The sequence below is a fragment of the Gorilla gorilla genome, chromosome 2, assembly GCF_029281585.2.
Source record: "Gorilla gorilla gorilla isolate KB3781 chromosome 2, NHGRI_mGorGor1-v2.1_pri, whole genome shotgun sequence".
In the NCBI taxonomy this organism is placed as follows: domain Eukaryota; kingdom Metazoa; phylum Chordata; class Mammalia; order Primates; family Hominidae; genus Gorilla; species Gorilla gorilla.
Window position 1 is genome coordinate 169,715,415 of NC_086017.1, and position 21,131 is coordinate 169,736,545.

The window sequence follows — 21,131 nt, forward strand, 5'->3', positions numbered from 1 at the left end:
TGTATATACCCCCCCCCCCCCCCCCCACCAATAGAAAGTCTAACAGGGATGTCCAATCTTTTGGCTTCTCTGTACCACATTGCAAGAAGAACTGTCTTGGGCCACACATAAAATACACTAATACTAATGATAGCTAATGAGCCTGAGCAACATAGTGGGACCTATCTCTACAAAAAAATACAAAAATTAGCCAGGCACAGTGGTGCACATCTGTAGTTTCATCTACTAGGGAGGCTGAGGTGGGAGGATCACTTGAGCCTGGGTGTTTAAGGTTGCAGTGAGCCGAGATCATGCCGCTGCTCTCCATCCTGGGAGACAGAGCAAGACTCTGTCTGAAAAAAAAAAAAAAAAACCTTGCTATAGCTCAGATGTTTGACCCTCAGAATGTCATGTTGAAATCTGATCCCTAACGTTGGTAGTGGGAGCTAATGAGAAGTGTTTGGGTCATGGGAGGGTGGATCCTTCATTAATAGATTAATGCCCTCCCTGGGGGTTAGGGTGAGGTGGTAAGTGAGTTCTCACTTTATTGGTTCCCAGAGAGCTGAGAGCTGGTTGTTTTAAAAAGAGCCTTTCACCTCCCCACCCCTCTCTTGCTTCCACTCTTACCATGTGATCTCTGCACATACTGGTTCCCCTTTACCTTCCTCCATAAGTGGAAGCATCCTGAAGTTCTCATCAGAAGATGATGCTGGCTCCATGATTCTTGTCAGTCTGCAGAACCATGACCCAAATAAACCTCTTTTCTTTGTAAATTACCCAGCCTCAGGTATTCCTCTATAGCAACACAAAAATTGACTAAGATATATCTTCAGAGTTGGGAGAGGATATTTTCTTTAGAGATGTCAGAGGGTAATGCAGCCATTTAACAAAGAACCAGAGACACAGAAATTAAATTTTTTTAGAAAAATGAGTTAAGCAGAATGTTCACAAGCAAAGAGTAAATTAGTAAGCTTGGAAATTAAGTCAAGGAATTTCTTCCAACATTCAACACAGAATCACAGAGGATAAGAAAAATATGCTTTAAAAAAAGTTTGACAAGGAAGGCAAACAGATAGAAAAAAGGTAATAGTAAATACCCAAAGAAGTAATTTAAGAACAATTTCTAGAATTAATGAAAAGCTGAAATGTTTTGGAACTCAGATTGAAAAGAGCAGTTTAAGCTGGGCGTGGTGGCTCACGCCTGTAATCCCAGCACTTTGGGATGCTGAGGTGGGTGGATTGCCTGAGGTCAGGAGTTCGAGACCAGCCAGGCCAACATAGTAAAACCCCATCTCTACTAAAAATACAAAAAAATTTGTATGGCATAGTGGCAGGCAGCTGTAATCCCAGCTACTGGGGAGGCTGAGGCAGGAGAATTGCTTGAACCCAGGAGGCGGAGGTTGCAGTGAGCCGAGATTGCGCCATTGCACTCCAGCCTGGGCAGCAAGAGTAAAACTCCGGCTCAAAAAAAAAAAAAAAAAAAAAGGAAAAAGAAAAAGGGCAATTTGGTGGTTGTCGGGATAATTTTTTTTAATCTACACTTGGACCCATGAAAGTGCAATTTTGGTACATTAAAAATATATATTAAAAAAAACCATAAAGCATCCAGAGAGTAGATTTCTTAGAAAGAATGAGAACCAGATTGTCATCTGACTTCTGTTCAGCTACACTAGATGTAGGAAGACGATGGAGCAATATTATCAAAATACTGAGAGGAAATAATGGAGATTTATATGCCCAAGCAAGCCATGGTTTAAGTTTGAGTGTGAAATGAATTTAGACGTAAGATACTAAGGGTTTACTGTGTTCAAATTACTAGATGTTAGAATCCAGGAAGGAAATAATAAGATACAAGAAGCAGTGGTAATTCAGAAGTAAACCATCATCAACTTTTCTTGATGGAGAGAGACTGAACTAGAATGCTATCTCTTCCCCTGTTCTTTTAATGGAATTGTTTCTCACCATTTTTCCATTCCTTGGAGCTAGCACAGGACAGATTAAAAACCCCCGACTAGCTCATACCTGAAGTTTTGAACCTGGATGACTTGGAGTATAATGGTTGTGCCTTTAGTAGAAATAGAGACATAAAGAGGAAAAGCTGATTAAGGAAAAAATGTGGAAATATAATAAGGTTTCAAGTTACTAGAATATAAAAAGGCAAATATTTAATCATAGCTTTATCATTATTTGTAATTTATATTTTGAGTACTTTGGAAAGTATGCCAACTTCTTGGCCAATAGGACATTGAAAATTAGCTTTAGACCTCCAAAGTTCAGGGCTCTATCCCCACTACCTGGAACCATGCCTTTTACATATGTGTTCATTAAATATTTGCTAAATAAATGAGACAGTTTGCATTAAAACCAGAAATTGAATGCAGATTCCTGATAATATTGTTGAATAGACTGAATGCTTGCTAAAATGCAGGTTAATGGGCCATGCTTGGGATATACTAAATCAAAATTCTAGGTATATGTCTCAGGAATCTGTAATTTTAATAAGTACCTCTAGTGATTTTTTAAGGATGTTCAAGTTGAAGTAGTCCTTAGAGGACAGGGAAGAGAACAGATAATGGATTAAAACTGGAGAAAGCATGTCTTTAGGGAGCAGTGCTTTTTAACATTTTAATGTCATTCATTTTTAAAAGGTGTTTGCCCATGTACTTGGGGTACGAGAAGGGACAGAGACCAGAGCATAGGTAACCAGCTCCAGGGCTCAGTCCTCACTGGCTGCCCCAAGGCTGAGAGTATCAACATTTTGAGACACCAGAAACCTATCTGTGACACTCAGAAGCTCTGTAAAGGGCCAGAAGGAAAAGGAACAATTAAGGAGTTTATCAGTCAGAGTTCAAAACAGTGCATTGCCATCAAAGTTAGAGATACATGCTGCTGATCCCCACTCCCTGGTATTCATGCCTTTATGTAATCTCCCCTTGAACATGGGCTGAGACTTACTAATTTGTTTCTAATAAACAGAATACAAAGAAGAGATAAGATGTCACTCCCAAAATTACATTTTTAAAAGAGCATGGCTTGGCCAGGTGCGGTGGCCCACGCCCGTAATCCCAGCACTTTGGGAGGCCGAGGCGGGCAGATCACGAGGTCAGGAAATCGAGACCATCCTGGCTAACACAGTGAAACCCTATCTCTACTAAAAATAGAAAAAAATTAGCCGGGCGTGGCGGCGTGCGCCTGTAGTCCCAGCTGCTGGGGAGGCTGAGGCAGGAGAATGGCATGAACCTGGGAGGTAGAGCTTGCAGTGAGCTGAGATCGCGCCACTGCACTCCGGTCTGGGTGACAGAGTAAGACTCCGTCTCAAAAATAAATAAATTAATTAAATTAAAGAGCATGGCTTCTGTCTTAGGTGTTCTCTCACACATGATGGCTTACGCTGGGGAAAGCAGCTACCATGATGTAAAGCAGCACTGTGGAGAGGTCCACCTGAATGAGCTTAGAAGCAGATTTTTGAGACTAGCCAATAGTTGTGTGAAGGAACTTGGAAGTGGATTCTCCACCAGTCAAGACTTGAGATGACTAAAGCCTCAAATGATAACTTCATTGCAGCCTACAGAGAGGCCCTGAGTCAGAACTACCCACCTAAACTGCTCCTGATCCCTAATCAACAGAAATTGTGACATAACAAATGTTGTTTTAAGCTGCTAAGTTAGAACAGCAATAGATAACTAATACATGTTATGTCAGAATAACACATTGATTGAGACCACCCTGGCTAACACGGTGAAACCCCGTCTCTACTAAGTACAAAAAACTAGCTGGGTGTGGTGGCTGGTGCCTGTAGTCCCAGCTACTCGGGGGGCTGAGGCAGGAGAATGGCGTGAACCCAGGAGGCGGAGCTTGCAGTGAGCCGAGATCGCGCCACTGCACTCCAGCCTGGGCAAGAGAGCGAGACTCCGTCTCAAAAAAAAAACCCAAAAAAAACAAAAAGCAAACAAAGAAAAAAACTGCCCTCATTCTAAGTCATCAGTTTTGTTGCTTTCATCTAAAGACAGGAAAATGAACTACAAATCTACAAAAAGTTTATACGTGTGTTTCTGCATCATAAAAAACAGATATTTATAGATATTCGCAAAATTTTGAGACCACATTCAGGATGGCCTCAATTAAGACATAAGCTTATATGGCATAAACAAACCTCATTTGAGGGTGTTGTTTCTCAGACATACAGATGGTCTTACTCTGCAGCAGCTGAAACTGAAGCACAAGAAGCCCTTGGAACTATCATCAGGACATGTAAGTCCCATGTACTAAAATACTTGGGCCAGAGAAAACCAAGTATAGTTTAAATAGGAGTTTCCCCTCCCCTAAAATCCAAAGTCACTAAGGAGGAACTTCAAGACTGCAGGCATTGGTTGCAGTGGAGATTTTTCTCTGTGTAGCAAGCACCAAGGTGAGCAGAGCCTTTAATTAAGAATAGTTAGTAATTTTGCCAAGAAATGGTAGGGGGACCATCTGATATATAGGATGGTTCAAATTCATAAACATTATTTATTTATTTATTTATTTTGAATTTTTGTATTTTTTTTTATTTTATTTTGAGACGGAGTCTCACCCTATTGCCCAGGCTGGAGTGCAATGGCATGATCTTGGCTCATCACAACCTCCACTTCCTGGGTTTAAGTGATTCTCCTGCCTCAGCCTCCAGAGTAGCTGGGATTACAGGCACCTGCCACCACACCCAGCTAATTTTTGTACTTTTAGTAGAAATGGGGTTTTACCATGTTGGCCAGGCTCTTCTCAAGCTCTTGACTTCGTGATCCACCCACCTCGTCCTCCCAAAGTGCTGGGATTACAGGCGTGAGCCACCGCGCCCAGCCCTCCATAAACATTTATAATGTATACTGTGTGTCAAGCACAGAGGTTGGTAATATGAATGAATAAAGATACAGTTCCTAATCTAGAAGAACTTATACTCTAAAAGAGGAGTGAGACTTTTGTATATTTTAAAATTAAAATTAAAAAACTTGTATTAGTTTCCTATTGCTGCTATAACAAATTACCACATATTTAGAGACTTAAAACAACAAATCGTCTTATGATGGAGATCAGAAGTCCAAAATGGGTTTCCCTGGGCTAAAATCAAGGTGTTGGCAGGGCTACATTCCTTCTGGAGTTTATGGGGGTGAATCTGTTTCCTTGTCTTTTCTAGCGTCTAGAGACTGCTGTGTTCCTTGGCTTCTGGCCTCTTCCTCCATTTTTAAAGCCAGCAGTGTAGCATCTTCTGATTATGACACTACTATCTCCTTCTCATAAGGACCCTTGTGATTACATTGGGCCCACTGGGATAATCCAGGATAATCTTCCCATCTCAAAATCCTTATACACATTAGCAAAATGTGGTAAAAACTGAAGACCTAACAAAGATTCATGGTTGTGTGGCTGAATATATTCATGTTAAGAGAATGAAAAAGGCAAGTCCAAGACTGGGAAAAAATTTAAAACCTGTATCTGATAAAAGTCTGTGTCCAGAATATATAAAGAACTCTTATAACCTGATTTTTAAAAATGGGGAAAGTATTTGAAAAGACAGTTCTATCAAAGAACATACATGAATGACAAATAATACAAAATAAAACCACAATGAGATGTTATGACACTACCACTCAAATGGCTACAGTTAAACATTGACTATCCTATATTTCACCAAGAATGCAGTGCAACTGGAACTCTCAGTTACAGTTTTTATAAAATTTACATACTCTTCTAATACAAGCCAGCAGTCCTTGCTCTTAGGTGTTTACTTAAGTCAAATTATGTATACACAAAGACTAGTACATAAATATTCATAGTAGCTTTATTCATAATAGCCAAAAACTAAAAACAGTTTTGTGATTATGATACTGATATATGTATGAACTTAGCAGTAAAACTGAATGAACTGAAATAGAGAACAACATGGATGAATCAAAGAAGCATTATGCTAAGGGAAAGAAGCTAGACACAAAAGATGACATACTATGTGATTCCATTATATGAAATCTGGAGAAGACCAAACTATAATGACAGAAAGCCTATTCATGGTAACTAGGGCTAGGAGCAGGTAATTATCTCCAAAGAGACGAGGAAGCTTTTTGGAATGATAGAAATGTTCTACATCTTAATTATGGTGGAGGTTATGACTGCACTTTTTAAAATTCATCAAACTGTACAACAAAATTGGTAAATTTCGTTGAATGTAAATTATGCCTAAACAAGGCTGAATGAAAACATCTGTCTATACATACAAGCACAAATCCAGTTAAGCAGTTTGCTAATCTTAAACTCACACTTGGAACAATTATGCTTTTTTTAACCTCCAAGGTAATGTGTGAATAAATCTGAGCTCTTTTGGAATAGGTTTATGTATACAAATACTATGAAATTCAGAGGAAAAGCTCTTTCTACTTGGACTTACAAGCAGAAGACAGAATTTTTGAGCTTCCTCCTTTGAGCTGGAGTTGCAAGGAAAATTTCTTTCTTTTTTTTTTTTTTTTTTTTTTTTTTTGAGACAGAGTCTGGCTCTGTCACCCCGTCTGGAGTGCAATGGTGCAATCTTGGCTCACTGCAACTTCTGCCTCCCGGGTTCAAGCAATTCTCCTGCCTCAGCCTCCCGAGTAGCTGGGATTATAGGCGTACGTCACCACACCTGGCTAATTTTTGTATTTTTAGTAGAGATGGGGTTTTACCATGTTGGCCAGGCTGGTCTTGAACTCCTGACCTCAAGCAATCCACCTGACTCAGCCTCCCAAAGTGCGGGGATTACAGGCATGAGGCACCACGCCTGGCCAAGAAAATTTTTTAAAAAACTTTCTAGCTTCCTTATGATGACATCAGAGGATTGGAATTAGAAGGGGGAAGGGTGACCTAAGAAGAATAACTGAAGTGGAGAATCTGAAAGGAGGCCAGACTATTGGAGAGGGAGTTCCACTGGGCTGCAGGAAAGCATAAGATTGCCTTGGTAAAGTGAGCTCCAATCATGGTGTACCTTAAGTTCTAGAACGAGGAATAAGGAATTGATTAGTGGGTCAGTAACTGTCCAACTGGAACAAAGTTGGGAAACCATTGTGATAAGGTAAAAAAAAAAAAAATTTAGGTTCTTTAATGAGACTTGTGATGAAAGGGTAAACATCAGATTATAGTGTTGATATTTTTATGCAATATGGGATAAAGATTTTTTTATTATGCATTAAATGAATTATATTGGATAACAATAAGAGGTTTTCATTAATTTTATTTATAACTACAGATGCTTCTCAACTTAACGATAAGATTACATTCCAATGAACCCATCGCAAATTGAAAATATTATACATCAAAATGCATTTAATACACGTAACCTACCGAGTATCATCAGAACATACACATTAGTTTACAGTTGGGCAACATCATCTAACATAAAGCCTACTTTATTATAAAGTGTTGAATGTCTCATGTAATTTATTGAATACTATACTGAAAGTGAAAACCAGCATGGCTGTATGGATCATTGAAGTACTGTTTCTCCTGAATGTGGAGTGCTTTCATACCACAGTAAAGTCAAAAAACCTTAACTTAAACCATTGTAAGTAGGGAACCATCTAATAATGGATCTTTATGAGATAATTCTATTCTATTTATGAATAAAATAGAGTTCTCTTCTACTCTTCTTCTATCTAACAAACATATTAGCCCAAAATAATTCTTTGTTGTATTTACCTGCCTACTTACTATTTAAACTCCAACACTGTATCTTTCATGATTATGTATATTTTCAACAGTGAGTCCATTCTTGCACACCGAGAAAATATGCGACAGATGATGAGAAGTTTTTCTGAACCCTTTGGAAGAGACTTGCTCAGTATCTCTGATGGTAGAGGGAGAGCTCATAATCGTAGAGGACATAATGATGGTGAAGATTCTTTGACTGTAAGTTCTTTTTTTTAAGACAGTTAGTGAGAAGGCCCTGTAGGAATTTGAAGAAAAGTATTACAGAAGTATATATCTATAATGATAGGATATGACTAATATTCTTGTTCTAGAAATCACTGTTATATAAAAGGGGGGACCTTTGGAAAGGTGAATCCTGAACAGTGACTTGTCAGCTATATGGAATTCCACTGTGCTACCAAAACTGTTAGGTCCATAGAAGCATATATTAGAAGCAAAACTTAAACCATTATTTTTTATATTTATGTATACATTTCTCACCTTATAACTTCCTCTGATATCTGAAATTAGAACAGGCAAGGAAATATCCTTTCTCTCCCATACTCATTGTTTTAATACTTGAAAATAGTATCAAAAGCTACAAAGGATTGTCTTTATTGGACCAGGAAACACTAATCTTCTGTATGGTTACCTGTGGACCTTCAAAGCTCAGATTAACCTTTGCTTGTATCTCGAAAGCCTTACAACTGAAATATATTTTCATATGTCTTGCCTTAGAGCAAAGCTAGAGGTTACAAACATACTCAACTAAAAATTAAAAAAAAAAAACCGGATATTTATATATTGTAACCATTTTCTTTTTTGCCTCTTTTATTTCTTTTGCTTTTTCAGCCTCATGAATGATAGTTCTAAGATAACAAGCCCTCAGGGGTTTCTATAAAGATGAATCTCAGCAATTGAAATGTAGCAATTTGAAACTCAGTAAACATTTAATTGGTAAATTGAGAAACTTCTGTATAATAAATGTCATAATCAAATGAATTGGATATTATTTTTCCAGGCAACGAGTTGTTCTCTTGTGCCTTTTGGCGATTTTGGTGGTATGGTTCGTATCTTAAGACACAAATCATTTTAGCAATATTTTCTGACAAATATTTATTTTTCATTAACTCAAGCTGACTGAATTGGCATGCAGCTTCACTTTCATAATGGCTTTTTAATGTTTGTACTGAAAACCTCTGTTTCAAGTATCAAACTTACCTTAGAAAGTTTAGGCACATGTTTCCTGAAGTAAGTCATTTCAACATATATAAAATTCATCTTCAAAAATAAAAAGTAGATTTTATTGAATGAATATTTGCTTCATTTACAAAAGGGATCCTCATAGTTGTGTTTGAAAGTTGGGGACTTCCACATGCTTATGATTACTTTACAAAAGGTTTTTTAAAAAGTACTAAACTGTAGATAGATAAGCACAACGTTTGGAAAAGCACAGATTAACTGCTTTCTCTAGGATTTTGTTGCCACCTTGCCCAGGCAGCTTTTTCTTGTCTGTTCTTAAGAATGGCCACTCTGCAACCAGCGTTTCTACCACCTGTTTCTTAGGGTTTTTGTGCTGTGTCTGTGATGCTAGCTTCCAACACACTAAAAGCATTCTGGGGAGTAGCAGAAAATAACATGAATTTGGAACATTTGTATCTACAGTCTCATGAAAACGGTTTTTTTTTTTAAATTATTTTGTGCTACAATTGAATCATTTGTTTCCTTGAAGTTTGGCATACAGGTATAACATTTATCGCTCCTGACCAGAGTATTTAGTAAGACAAATAACAAAAAAAAGCAGTTATAACACAGAGTTATGAGTAAAATGATCAGGAAGTTCAGCATGCTATGGGAGCACAGATGGAAAAAAGCACCTTTTGAGGTGGGGCAGGTCAATCCAAGTAGACTTCTTGAACTTTAAGGATTAGTAGAAGTTAGCCAGAAAAGGAGGGAGGGGAAAGGAATACTGTTCAACAGAGAGGAAACAGCATGTGCAAAGACCTGGAGGCTAGGGAGCTAAAACATGTTTAGTATCACTTAGCCCTAGAGTATGAGTTGAACAGTAGATACTGATGAGGAAGAAGAGGTAACCAGAGACTTCTTTAGACCGTAGTAAGGAGAGTAAACATCATCTTAAGAGCAGAGGAAGCAGTGATGACTTATGTCAAAGTGGTAATAGAGTCAGATTCTTGAAAGATTAGAAGAGACCATAGTGGAGGCAGGGAAGCCAGAAGGCTGTTGAAGCATTCTTGGTAAAGTATTAGTGATGGCTTACTTCTACTAGGTAATGTCTGTGGTGATAAAAATGAATTACCTCATTTGAGAGAGAGTTAAAAGGGCGAATGGATGGAACTTGGTGATTGACAGGGTTGAAGGAGCAGTAGAGAGGGAGAAGGGAAGTATCACACCCATTTTTCTGGCATGAAGAATAAGGTAGATGGGAATGCCACTGAGATAAGGCATTGATTCAGTACAGATACAGGAGTGAGGTGGTCAAAACAATCATTTTAGTTTTGGATGTTTGGCATTTGAGGCATCTGTGGGTTTTCCAGGTAGATTTATCTGGTAAACTGTTGGATATATGGATTTGAGCTGAGCTAGAGATAATTCATTCATTCATTCCGCAAATATTTATTAAACCCTCTTAAGTGCCAGGAATTATTATATATGTATTGGGGATATTGTAGTAAATAGACAAAATCGCCCTGCCCTCAGAGATTATTTTTATAAAGTGGGAAGATAGACAATAAACAACAAAATAATTTCAGATAGTCACAGTACCCTGAAGGAGATGAAACAGGGTAATGATACAGAGATGGGGGGAAGTGAAGGAGGGATTAGACAGGTGACCAGCAGTGGCCTTTCTCAGGTGGTGATACTTGAATCATGAGAAGGAACTGACTAGGTTTAAAGTCAGGAGGAAACATTTAAGGAAGAAAGAGGAGAATGTGTACAAAATTTTTGAAGGCCTTAAGGGCCCACTGAAGTCTCAACTACATTTTGTACCCCAACTTTTTGTCACTCCAGTGTGTTGGGTCACCCCAGAGCAAGTGCAGATACATCTTTTGATGGTTGATTTGAACGTGAATTGAGAAGAGAGCAGAAATACCCAAATGTCTAATCTTTTCCTCTCTATCTTTTTATTGTTCTTTGGGTTAACCCTTCCATATCTCATGAAATAAGAATGGATTCTCAATCTAGTGTTAAAGCAAATATTCAGAATATTCCCTGAATTGTGTTTGCCTCTCTGAAATGCAAAATTAATTCTACTTCAGTCGTTTTTTACCCAAATATATATTAGTATTTCCTAAATGTGCCTTTGTTGTTCCCTACAATATTAAGTGCAGGTTCTAAGGAGGAATTTGGTTTTCCCACCTATTTTACATTATTATATCTGTAAAAATCCAATAGCAATAGAACGCAGAGACACAAACAGAACTTAGGAGGATTCAGAGCTCCGCTTGGTTGAACAGAGAAGTTCATTAAACCAAGCAACTCATTCTGTTTTATAACAGATGATTTACTGGCTAACACATTGGAATGTGTGCCTGACTTATTTTCTGGTGAGTCTTCCAGTGATAAAACCTAAAATCAGTGGTAGATTTTAAAACCTAAAATCAGTGGTAGATTTTCCTAGAGCAAAGTTTCTCAACCTCAGCCCTACTGTCATTTTGGGCTGGGTAATTCTTTTTGTTCTGGGAGACTGTCCTATCCATTGTAGGATGTTAAGCTGCATCCCTGATCTCCACCCACTAGATGCTAGTTATATGCTCTCCTCATCTGTGACAGCCAAAAATGAGTATAGTTATTGCCAATGTCCACTGAGAGTCAAAATCAATCTTGGTTGAGAAACTACTGTTTAGAGGAATTCTTAACTGTTTTTCTGAAGACACATACCTCATGCTTCAAGGGTATAGCCTACTGACCCTTCAGTAGGCAGCAAATTGAAGGCCTATTAGTAAAGTGAATTGATTTCTGTCACCCAGATCCTACTATGATGAGAGGAAGGCTGGCTACTTACTCGAGGGACAACTTCTGTCAGCCATGTGGTACTGCTGGAGGTGACACTGGCATCTTATATGCAAATTTAGTTATTTGCATGATGGAGTATTGAGAGATAAGGAAAATTATGAAAACTATCATATGCTAAAGAATGTATCACTTAGTATTTAACATACACCAAATTATGTTTTGAAAAAGTGAGTAATGAGTGATTAGGTGTGTATGTGTTTTTATTTATACATGCACATATATGTATTTATAATGTTACAGTTCCCTAATTATTTGTATGTTGGCTCTTTGGGATTTTGTGTATGCTTCAATTTTCTCCTTAACTAATCACTGTTATTATATCCTCTTTAAGTTATCTTTGTCTGGTTGATTACTGCATGAGATTTCACTAAATGAATTGGAAAAAATGTTTTAGCTGTTTTGGAAGATGTATTTGCATCTTTTGTGTTGTTACCTACAGTTAATAACATACTTCCTGATATTCTGTAGCATACAGATGTCAGCTCCTTCCAGACAATGGACCAAATGGTGTCAAATATGAGAAACTATATGCAGAAATTAGAAAGAAACTTCGTAAGTACTAAAAACAAAGCATTGAGAACATTGTGTATACTTTAATATATTCTATTTCATAGTGGCTTTCAAACACTTTTTTAACCATAGTGGTTAAAAAAGATACCTTACATGATTAACCCAATAAGCAATATTTGTATACTTTATAAATATATTTGAAGCAAAAGTTTCATGAAAAAATGACTATACTATTTACAGTATATACAGTTATTTTCTAGTCTTATTTCATGTTTTAAAAATCCTGGTTACAACCCACTAAATTGAGTTCATAACCTCCAAGTTTGAAAAATAATGGTAACTTTGAAAATTTTTTAAAAATTGGAAAAAAATAACCTCAAAAACATTGATTCTATTGAAAGTCACTATTGTGAATGAACATTTTATATGAATTTGCATAATTTTATTATTAATAACCTGTCTACTTAAAAGGATTTGTAGCATCTAAAGAGTTTCAGGGTTTTATAAACGACTCTGAAAACAGAAATTTTAGGAATGATGTTTAGGTATAGTTCCCTAATAGTCCAAATAAACTAGTACTATAATAATACTCTCTATATTAACATCAAAACCAGTCACTTGATTTGATCTGAAGAAGACCCATAACATTCTAGTCATCCAGTTTGAATTCTATGGATCATTTCAGAATGCCCAAATAATCTAGGGCATTATTGGTTTTAGTAATGTAGCAATCTGGTACCTACAGGAGGAGGTATGAAACTTGATGTATAACTAATTGATTGGCTTAATGTTGGCAAGATTACGCACAAGGGTCAACCACTGACTATAGAAGTATCACAGGTTTGGTGGCATAGCATCTTTATTGAAATCTAAGCCACAAGCACCCAAAGACTTAAGGATCTCTGAGTGAGTCACTTATTAGTCTTTGTAACGAGAGTTGGATAATTGTACCTAAAATGGACGACCGTTAGGACCCTCTAGGGGTGACTTTTTTTGGGCGGAGGTAATTTTTCAAGTCACTTCTCACTTGAGAACCTGGGTGTGCCTTTGACTACACCATATTGGTAGTTTAGTATCTTTAGTAGAACTTACACCTAGTGTTGTTACTTATTTGAACTCTCTGGCAATAATTATTTATATTTGACTCGACTGAATTTACAATTTGTTTACCTGTAGGGTCAACTTTCAGTGGATCCAAATGGACATTCATTTTGTTCTTCCTCAGTTATGACTTATTCCAAAATAGGAGATGAACCGCCAAAGGTTTTTCAGGCCTCAACTCAAACTCGTCGAGCTCCAGGAGGAGTAAGTTTTCTATAAGCATTCCTAAAGTTTTATAAAGTTAAGGGATGATAGACTGTCTAGATCAAATTTTAACTATTAAAATTTAATCTGGTACAAGATGGTGGGGGGACAGGAGGGAGGTGTGGGGGTTGGGGGTAAGGTAGTCCTCACTGTGGAAACCATTAAAGCTCAACTGTATTTACTTAGTTTGTGGCATTTTTTTTGTAGCCCCCCCACCCCCCCGTGAGGGTGCCTTTTTTCATGTAAATATCTATGGATGTTTATTACCTTTACATGTTGACAAGGTAAACAAAACACGAAAAGAAGCCTTTGTTTCATGAAATTAATGTCTATTTTTAAGTTTACATTTGAAGTGAATTAATTTTTTAACTCATGAAATATTTCAAGTGTACAGAAAGGATATAGAGAATAACATAATAAGTGCCCATATTCCTGCCACCCAGTTTAGTCATATCATAACATTTTTCTCTATTTGCTTCAAGTTGTCTCTTGTTTTGTTTTCTTTTTAAGCAAAAATGTACAGAGGCAGTTAAACCTTCTAATACATTCCTCTGAGGTCTATTTTCCCTTTCTCCCCTTCTCAGAGATTACCATTTTCCTGTATCTGGAGTTTATCATTTTCACGCATGTTTTTACAATTTTATTACTTAACATTTCTATCATTAAAAAAATGGATTATTTTTCAGATTTCCCAACATTACATAAAGGGTATCATATTGCATATGTCCTCTGCAACTTGTCTTTGCTGAGTAATATGCTTCTGAGATTTATTCAGCTTGATACATGTGGCCCTGGTTTCTTTAACTTCTGTGTAGTATCCAAAATATGAATATGTTATGATTAATACGCTTCTGAGATTTATTCAAGTTGATACATGTGGCCCTGGTTTCTTTAACTTCTATGTAATATCCAAAATATGAATGTACCATGATTTTTAAATCATTTTCTGTCAATAGATATGTAGGTGAGTCTAATCTTTCACTAATTCATCTTTATACATGGCTCCTTATACAAAGAGTCTAGGAGTGGTATTGCTGAGTTGTAGGGTATGTGTACTTTCCTCTTTACCTAGCATTTCCAAGCTACTATCCCAGTGATTGAAATTGTTGGCTTCCAAAACTGTGGCTTGTGAGTTTCCATTTCTCTACTTCCTTGTTAGTACTTATAGTAAAAATTTAGGTTTACCAATCTAATGAATGTGAAGTAGTACATTTTTTAGTTCTTACATATAAAGATGAACCTTTTAATGATGCTCTTGCCATAGTTCTGCTAATTAATCTCAGACATTTTAATTTTAACTTTCTAAAAGTGACAAACTTAAATGTAAACAGAATATAATTGTAGATGTCCCACAGTAAATCATGTTAGTAGCTATCAGAAATATTCTAATAATACTTCCATAGAGTTGATAGTTGGGAATCATGAGATTCAAGCCAATCAATATGACTGATGAATAATTAGTTGCCCTTATTTGTAGGAATCCCACCATAAACTTCCTTCTGTTACATTATCTAAGACAGTCTTGAAGGCATTAAACTATAATTGCTACTTTTGTTTTAATATTTGATTACAATTTGGAAAAAGGTTAAATTGTATGGGTTCTGTTTGTTGTAGACATTTTCATTTTAAGGAGTTCAGGAAATATCAGAGACTTATTACCACAGTTTTACCACAAGTTAATAGTGGAACTGAGCACAAATTATTTTTAGAGCAGTAGATCTATGGCCATCTCTCTGTAGGTAAGCTGGCCCTGAGATATACATTCTATATATATTTAAATAATAATAAAATTTCTTTATTTTTACAGATAAAGGAAACCAGGAAAGCAATGAGAGATTCTGACAGTGGACTAGAAAAAATGGCTATTGGTCATCATATCCATGACCGAGCTCATGTCATTAAAAAGTCAAAGAACAAGAAGACTGGAGATGAAGAGGTCAACCAGGAGTTCATCAATATGAATGAAAGTAAGTTATCACAAAAAAAAATATTCTTTCTTATAAATTTAAAATAACAGCTGTACTTGATGAATTTTTTTTTAGAAACATGTCATAAGATGTAGTTTTTGAATAATACATGTAGAGAATACCTTGTGAAAGTAATAGGATTGTGTTTTCATCCTTTCATAGGAGAGCTCTTTTTTATGGTGATTTTTGGCAATATGGGATATTACTTATTTTTATTTTATCCTTGGAAAGTGGAATCTTTTGAATTGTTATTTAGTAATATTATCATTAGGCAAAATGTGTCTTTAAATATTTTTTCTGATTATCAAGAAAGTACATTTGAAAAGTATAAAGACAAAAATCATCCATAATCCAAACTCAAAATACTAGTAATATTTTAATGTATTTCTTCCTAATCATTTTATATATATAAACATACTTTTTTCTCAAATTATTATTTTACTTTTATATAGTTTATATTGTGCTTATTTTAATTTACCATTATAATTGTAAAGTTAGTTATGATGCTATTTTTCAAAAGCATTTTAAGTGGTTACCTTAAAGTTTTATTGTAAATAAGCCATAATTTTTACTTAAATCATTCTGTACTGTTCAGTACTTAGGCTTTTGTATAGACAAGATTTTAATTTCTGTTATATGTTAGATTACATGTATGTCTCTCTCTCTCAAGTAAATCTTTTCTTTTTCTGGATTTTATATTTATTCTTCAATGCATTTACATCCTTCTAGTGTCCTAACTCTTCTCCCTGTAGTTTTTAATTATATTACAATTTATTAACAAATTTAATCATTAAATTTAAATTATTTTTATTAATTTTTAAATCAATATTAAGCTTTCATATTTAATTAATTGTATTAATTCAATAATGAAATTATATTAAAATTTAGTTGGATTCATCTCCTAGTTTCAGAAAGTATTTTGAATAATGTTTTTCCATAATAGAGTGTTTAAATTTTAAATTGTTGTATTAAAAAAGAAATTCTGGCCGGGCACGGTGGCTCATGCCTGTAATCCCAGCACTTTGAGAGGCCAAGGCAGGTGGATCATGGGGTCATACGTTCGAGACCAGCCTGGCCAACATGGTGAAACCCCATCTCTACTAAAAATACAAAAATCAGGGCCCAGCACAGTGACTCACGCCTGTAATCCTGGCACTTTGGGAGGCCAAGGTGGGCAGATCACAAGGTCAGGAGTTCAAGACCAGCCTGACCAACATGGTGAAACCCCGTCTCTACTAAAAATACAAAAATTAGCCCGGCATGGTGGCGCACGTGCCTATAATCCCAGCTACTCGTGGGGCTGAGGCAGGAGAATCGCTTGAACCCAGGAGGTGGAGGTTGCAGTGAGCTGAGATCGAGCCCTTGCACTCCAGCCTGGGCGACAGAGCGAGACTCTGTCTCAAAAAAATAAATAAATAAAATAAATAAAAATACAAAAATCAGCTGGGCATGGTGGCCCGCGCCTGTAATCCCAGCTACTTGGGAGGCTGAGGCAGGAGAATCTCTTGAACCCGGGAGGCAGAGGTTGCAGTGAGCCAAGATCACGCATTGCACTCCAGCCTGGGCAAAAGAGCAAGACTCCGTTTTGGGTGAAGGGGAGGAAGAAATTCTATTAACATTGGGGTTTGATAAAATTATTCTTTTTTTTTTTTTTTTTTTTGAGACGGAGTCTCGCTCTGTTGTCCAGGCTGGAGTGCGGTGGTGCAGTGGTGTGATCTTGGCTCACTGCAAGCTCTGCCTCCCAGGTTCACGCCATTCTCCTGCCTCAGCCTCCCGAGTAGCTGGGACTACAGGTGCCCGCCACCATGCCCGGCTAATTTTTTCTATTTTTAGTAGAGACGTGGTTTCGCCATGTTAGCCAGGATGGTCTTGATCTCCTGACCTTGTGATCCGCCCGCCTCAGCCTCCCAAAGTGCCAGGATTACAGGCGTGAGCCACCACACCTGGCTGGGGTTTGATAAAATTATTCTTATGCAGTAAGATAGAAGCCATGATATTGTGACCTGTGTTTATTTGTAACCTCTGTAATTTTATCACATTTATATATATACTGAGTATTTCACAATAATCAACATTTTGATGAAAAATTGAGTGAAGGAACATAATATTTTAAAGCAGTCTTAAGAAGTACTATCATGTCTCTATTGTCGCTATTATGGAAGTTAGATTACTTAATAACAACATGAATTGACATTCTAGCTGAGTAACCTGTCTTAGGAAATTGACAACAGAAACTTGTGAGGTCAAGTTACACAGAAAGATGGTTAGGTGAATAGAAGTGCTGGCCACAGAAGTATACACTATACAGGAAGAGTATATTCTCTGTGAGATGACCCAGGAAGAAAAACTGTTAGTTAATATAATTAGGTCAGCTGGTCCATTGGGTAGAATAATATGATATCCAGGCAATTGAAAAAATAGATCATCAATAACTAGATCATCGGTAGGAATAGGAGGGAACAGACAGGAAAACAAATACTACTTTTGTCAAAGACCCTTATATTTGAAGCAGCTTCCTGCCTCTATATTGAGGTTACACTAATGAAAACACCAGACTAGACTGAAATATGTGGGAGCAAGGCAGTTACTGACAGTTGATACCTTAATACTTATTCCCATTATTTTTCTGTTTAACATAGGTGATGCTCATGCTTTTGATGAGGAGTGGCAAAGTGAGGTTTTGAAGTACAAACCAGGACGACACAATCTAGAAAACACTAGAATGAGAAGTGTTGGCCATGAGAATCCTGGCTCCCGAGAACTTAAAAGAAGGTAAAAGTTGTTTCTAAAATAGTTTGGTTTTTTAAGAAGAATTTAAAGTAAAGTTATATAATTTACTTCTGTTATCAGAAAGTTTTGATGATCATCCAAGTTGTATCCACAGTATCTTTTGTGAAAGATGTAATAATTTTATATGAAAGCTGATTATTCCACACAAATTTAAATTTATATCTAAAAATCAATAATAGTTTAGGATTTTATGGTTAGTAATTCACTAGTAAACTATGCCTCAGAAGATAGAGACCAAAATCCTCTTAAGGAAAACTGATATCCTGTAGTGTAGTTATTCTTGTAAAACACATTGTAATACGGATATAGATAGAGTCATACATTTCACACTGGTAAAGATATCTAGAGATATGATAAGGGGAGAGGGGCTCTATTTGGAAGACTTAACAACTTTCTTAACAAATCAAAATTTAGCATTTAATAGTAAATTTCAGACACTTGTATAATATGTAACAGTACATGCAATACCATATTCGATGTGTATTAGGTATTTTGGAAGAATTTTGCAAGAACATTAGTTTCTTTTAGAATTCCCTTTTAGAATAGCTGAGAAAAATAAATTTGCTGAAACCACATATTAAAGATTATAGAGATTTCTGTCTGGGCATGGTGGCTCATACCTGTAATCCCAGCACTTCCGGAGGCCGAGGCAGGTGGATCACTTGTGGTCAGGAGTTCGATACCAGCCTGGCCAACATGGTGAAACCCCGTCTCTACTAAAAATACAAAAATTAGCTAGGTGTGGTAGCACACACCCTGTAATCCCAGCTACTTGGGAGGCTAAGGCAGGAGAATCGCTTGAACCCGGGAGGCAGAGGTTGTGGTGAGCCAAAATCACACCACTGCACTACAGCCTGAGTGACAGAGCAAGACTCCATCTCAAAAATAAATAAATAAATATTATAGAGTTTTTAAATACATTTTGTACATACTCTGGAGCTACAGTTTAATGTGGTTCCCAGAGGAATAAATGGATAATAATATCTAATTCCTATGAAGTTACACTCAAAGGCCTCACCAGACCTTAAATAGAAATCTATTCTAAGCTATAAGAAAGTGGAAAATTGCTACAGAAGGTGGAAGCCTTCACAGAACTAGCAGTGGACAAGTGGGTATCAAGTAAATCAGAAGCCTTATGCAGAATTTCATATGCTAGGATCTTTTCTTCTAAAATACTTGTTTGGGAATTTAGAGCCCTAGTATTTTCTATTGAATTGCTTGAAAACTTGCTCCCATATTCATTATAGATATTTGTCTCATTTGAAAAATGTATTGATTAAAAACCTGGCAGTGCCAAGTTTGAATAGGAAATCCAGGTTGCACTTAGAGAAGGCATGCTGTTTATGGATGACCTATAAATTTCTGGCCCTAACAGTGGCATTTTCTCTTAACCGGCACTGTCCAATGGCATTTTCTGAAATGACTTCGGTAATGACAAAAATGCTATATATCTATCCTGTCCAGTGTAGTAATCACTAGCCACATGTGGCTGTTGATTCACATTTGAAGCATTGCTGGTACAACTGAAGAACTGAATTATTTTATTTTAATTCAAATATAAATGTAGTTAGTGGCTACCATACTGTTAACATTAAACAGTGTTTAAACTATAAACAGTTAAATCTAACAGGAAAACAGCTGTTGCTGTCTTAAATTCACTGAAATAGTCTGCCTTGTTTTCCGGGTTTTTTTGTTTTTTATTTTTTGTTTTAGGGCAGGGGGTACAGAGTCTGGCTCTGTCGCCCGGCTGGAGTGCAGTGGCGCGATCTCAACTCACTGCAACCTCCACCTCCCAGGTTCAGGCAATCCTCCTGCTTCAGCCTCCTGAGTAGCTGGGACTACAGGCGCGCATCACCACGCCCAGCTAATCTTTGTATTTTTAGTAGAGATGGGGTTTCATCATGTTGGCCAGGATGGCCTCGATCTCTTAACTTGTGATCTGCCTGCCTCAGCCTCCCAAAGTGCCGGGATTACAGGCATGAGCCACCGCACCTGGCCAGCCTTGTTTTTCAAAGCTATTAAGGAATTTTTAAGATAAAACTTTTCTTATATTACAGTGGTTTTTAACATGTTTATATTGATTTATAAACCATTGGCCGTTTTTTAAATGATATTAATATTCACATGTATATTTCTCAGGGAGAAACCTCAACAAAGTCCAGCCATTGAACATGGAAGGAGATCAGATGTTTTGGGGGACAAACTACACATCAAAGGCTCATCTGTGAAAAGCAACAAAAAATAAATAGCCATGCATTTGATTTGTTTAGTTTTGGTTGTTTTAACAGTTAGTAATGGTGCTGGGTAATAGGCATAAGACCAATCTCTTGCTGTTAAATCAGTTCTGTCCTTGGCAACTTTCTTCTGATATCTGAATGTTCATGAAGGTCCTAGCTTTATATTGTCTCTCTTTTAGGAATAAACTTTTGATTTTCAACAATGTGAGTAAATTGAGTCTATTTAATATAAAACTCTTTAAAACATACTAATTTTTTAAAGCTTATATGCTGATTTCGCTTCCCCAGTTGTTTTTGTGTTGGCTAAATATTCTTTTATATTTATCAAGATTGATTGCAGAGCAGTTCTATCACTTATAATTAGTTATAAGAAATTATAATGTTAAAAAAGTCTCAGTTTTTACTAACACTGTACTAGGGTGATATTAATAAAGGTTTAAATAATTTATCTCTAATTTTATAATGTGTTGTAAAGCCAGCTAGCTTAAAACTTTAAAAATAATAAAGCAAAACTACACTAGTACTCTTTTATGAGAAAATAGTTATTTTGATAAAGGGCAAGGATAATCAAATAGTTCATTTTCAGAGAAAAATATTTTAAATTGCTAATGTACATGATTGTTTT

The 21,131-nt window shown here is 36.5% G+C and overlaps 1 protein-coding gene across 4 annotated transcripts in view; it reads left to right on the top strand.

Annotated features, from left to right (window-relative positions):
* The window catches only part of MLF1 (myeloid leukemia factor 1), a 34,178-nt gene extending 13,469 nt beyond the window's left edge, over positions 1 to 20,709 (top strand). For 2 of the 4 annotated variants that reach the window (XM_004037913.5, XM_055381907.2), the window contains exons 2-7: positions 7,734 to 7,881; positions 12,166 to 12,249; positions 13,384 to 13,512; positions 15,320 to 15,479; positions 18,119 to 18,251; positions 20,409 to 20,709. In XM_004037913.5, the coding sequence (XP_004037961.2) occupies positions 7,734 to 7,881; positions 12,166 to 12,249; positions 13,384 to 13,512; positions 15,320 to 15,479; positions 18,119 to 18,251; positions 20,409 to 20,514 (760 nt within the window). In that variant the 3' untranslated portion in view covers positions 20,515 to 20,709. Of the gene's footprint in view, positions 1 to 4,212; positions 4,231 to 7,733; positions 7,882 to 12,165; positions 12,250 to 13,383; positions 13,513 to 15,319; positions 15,480 to 18,118; positions 18,252 to 20,408 lie in introns of those variants that run through there. The other 2 variants (XM_055381908.2, XM_055381909.2) reach the window with 2 other exon arrangements.
* Positions 20,710 to 21,131: the final 422 nt, after the last annotated feature.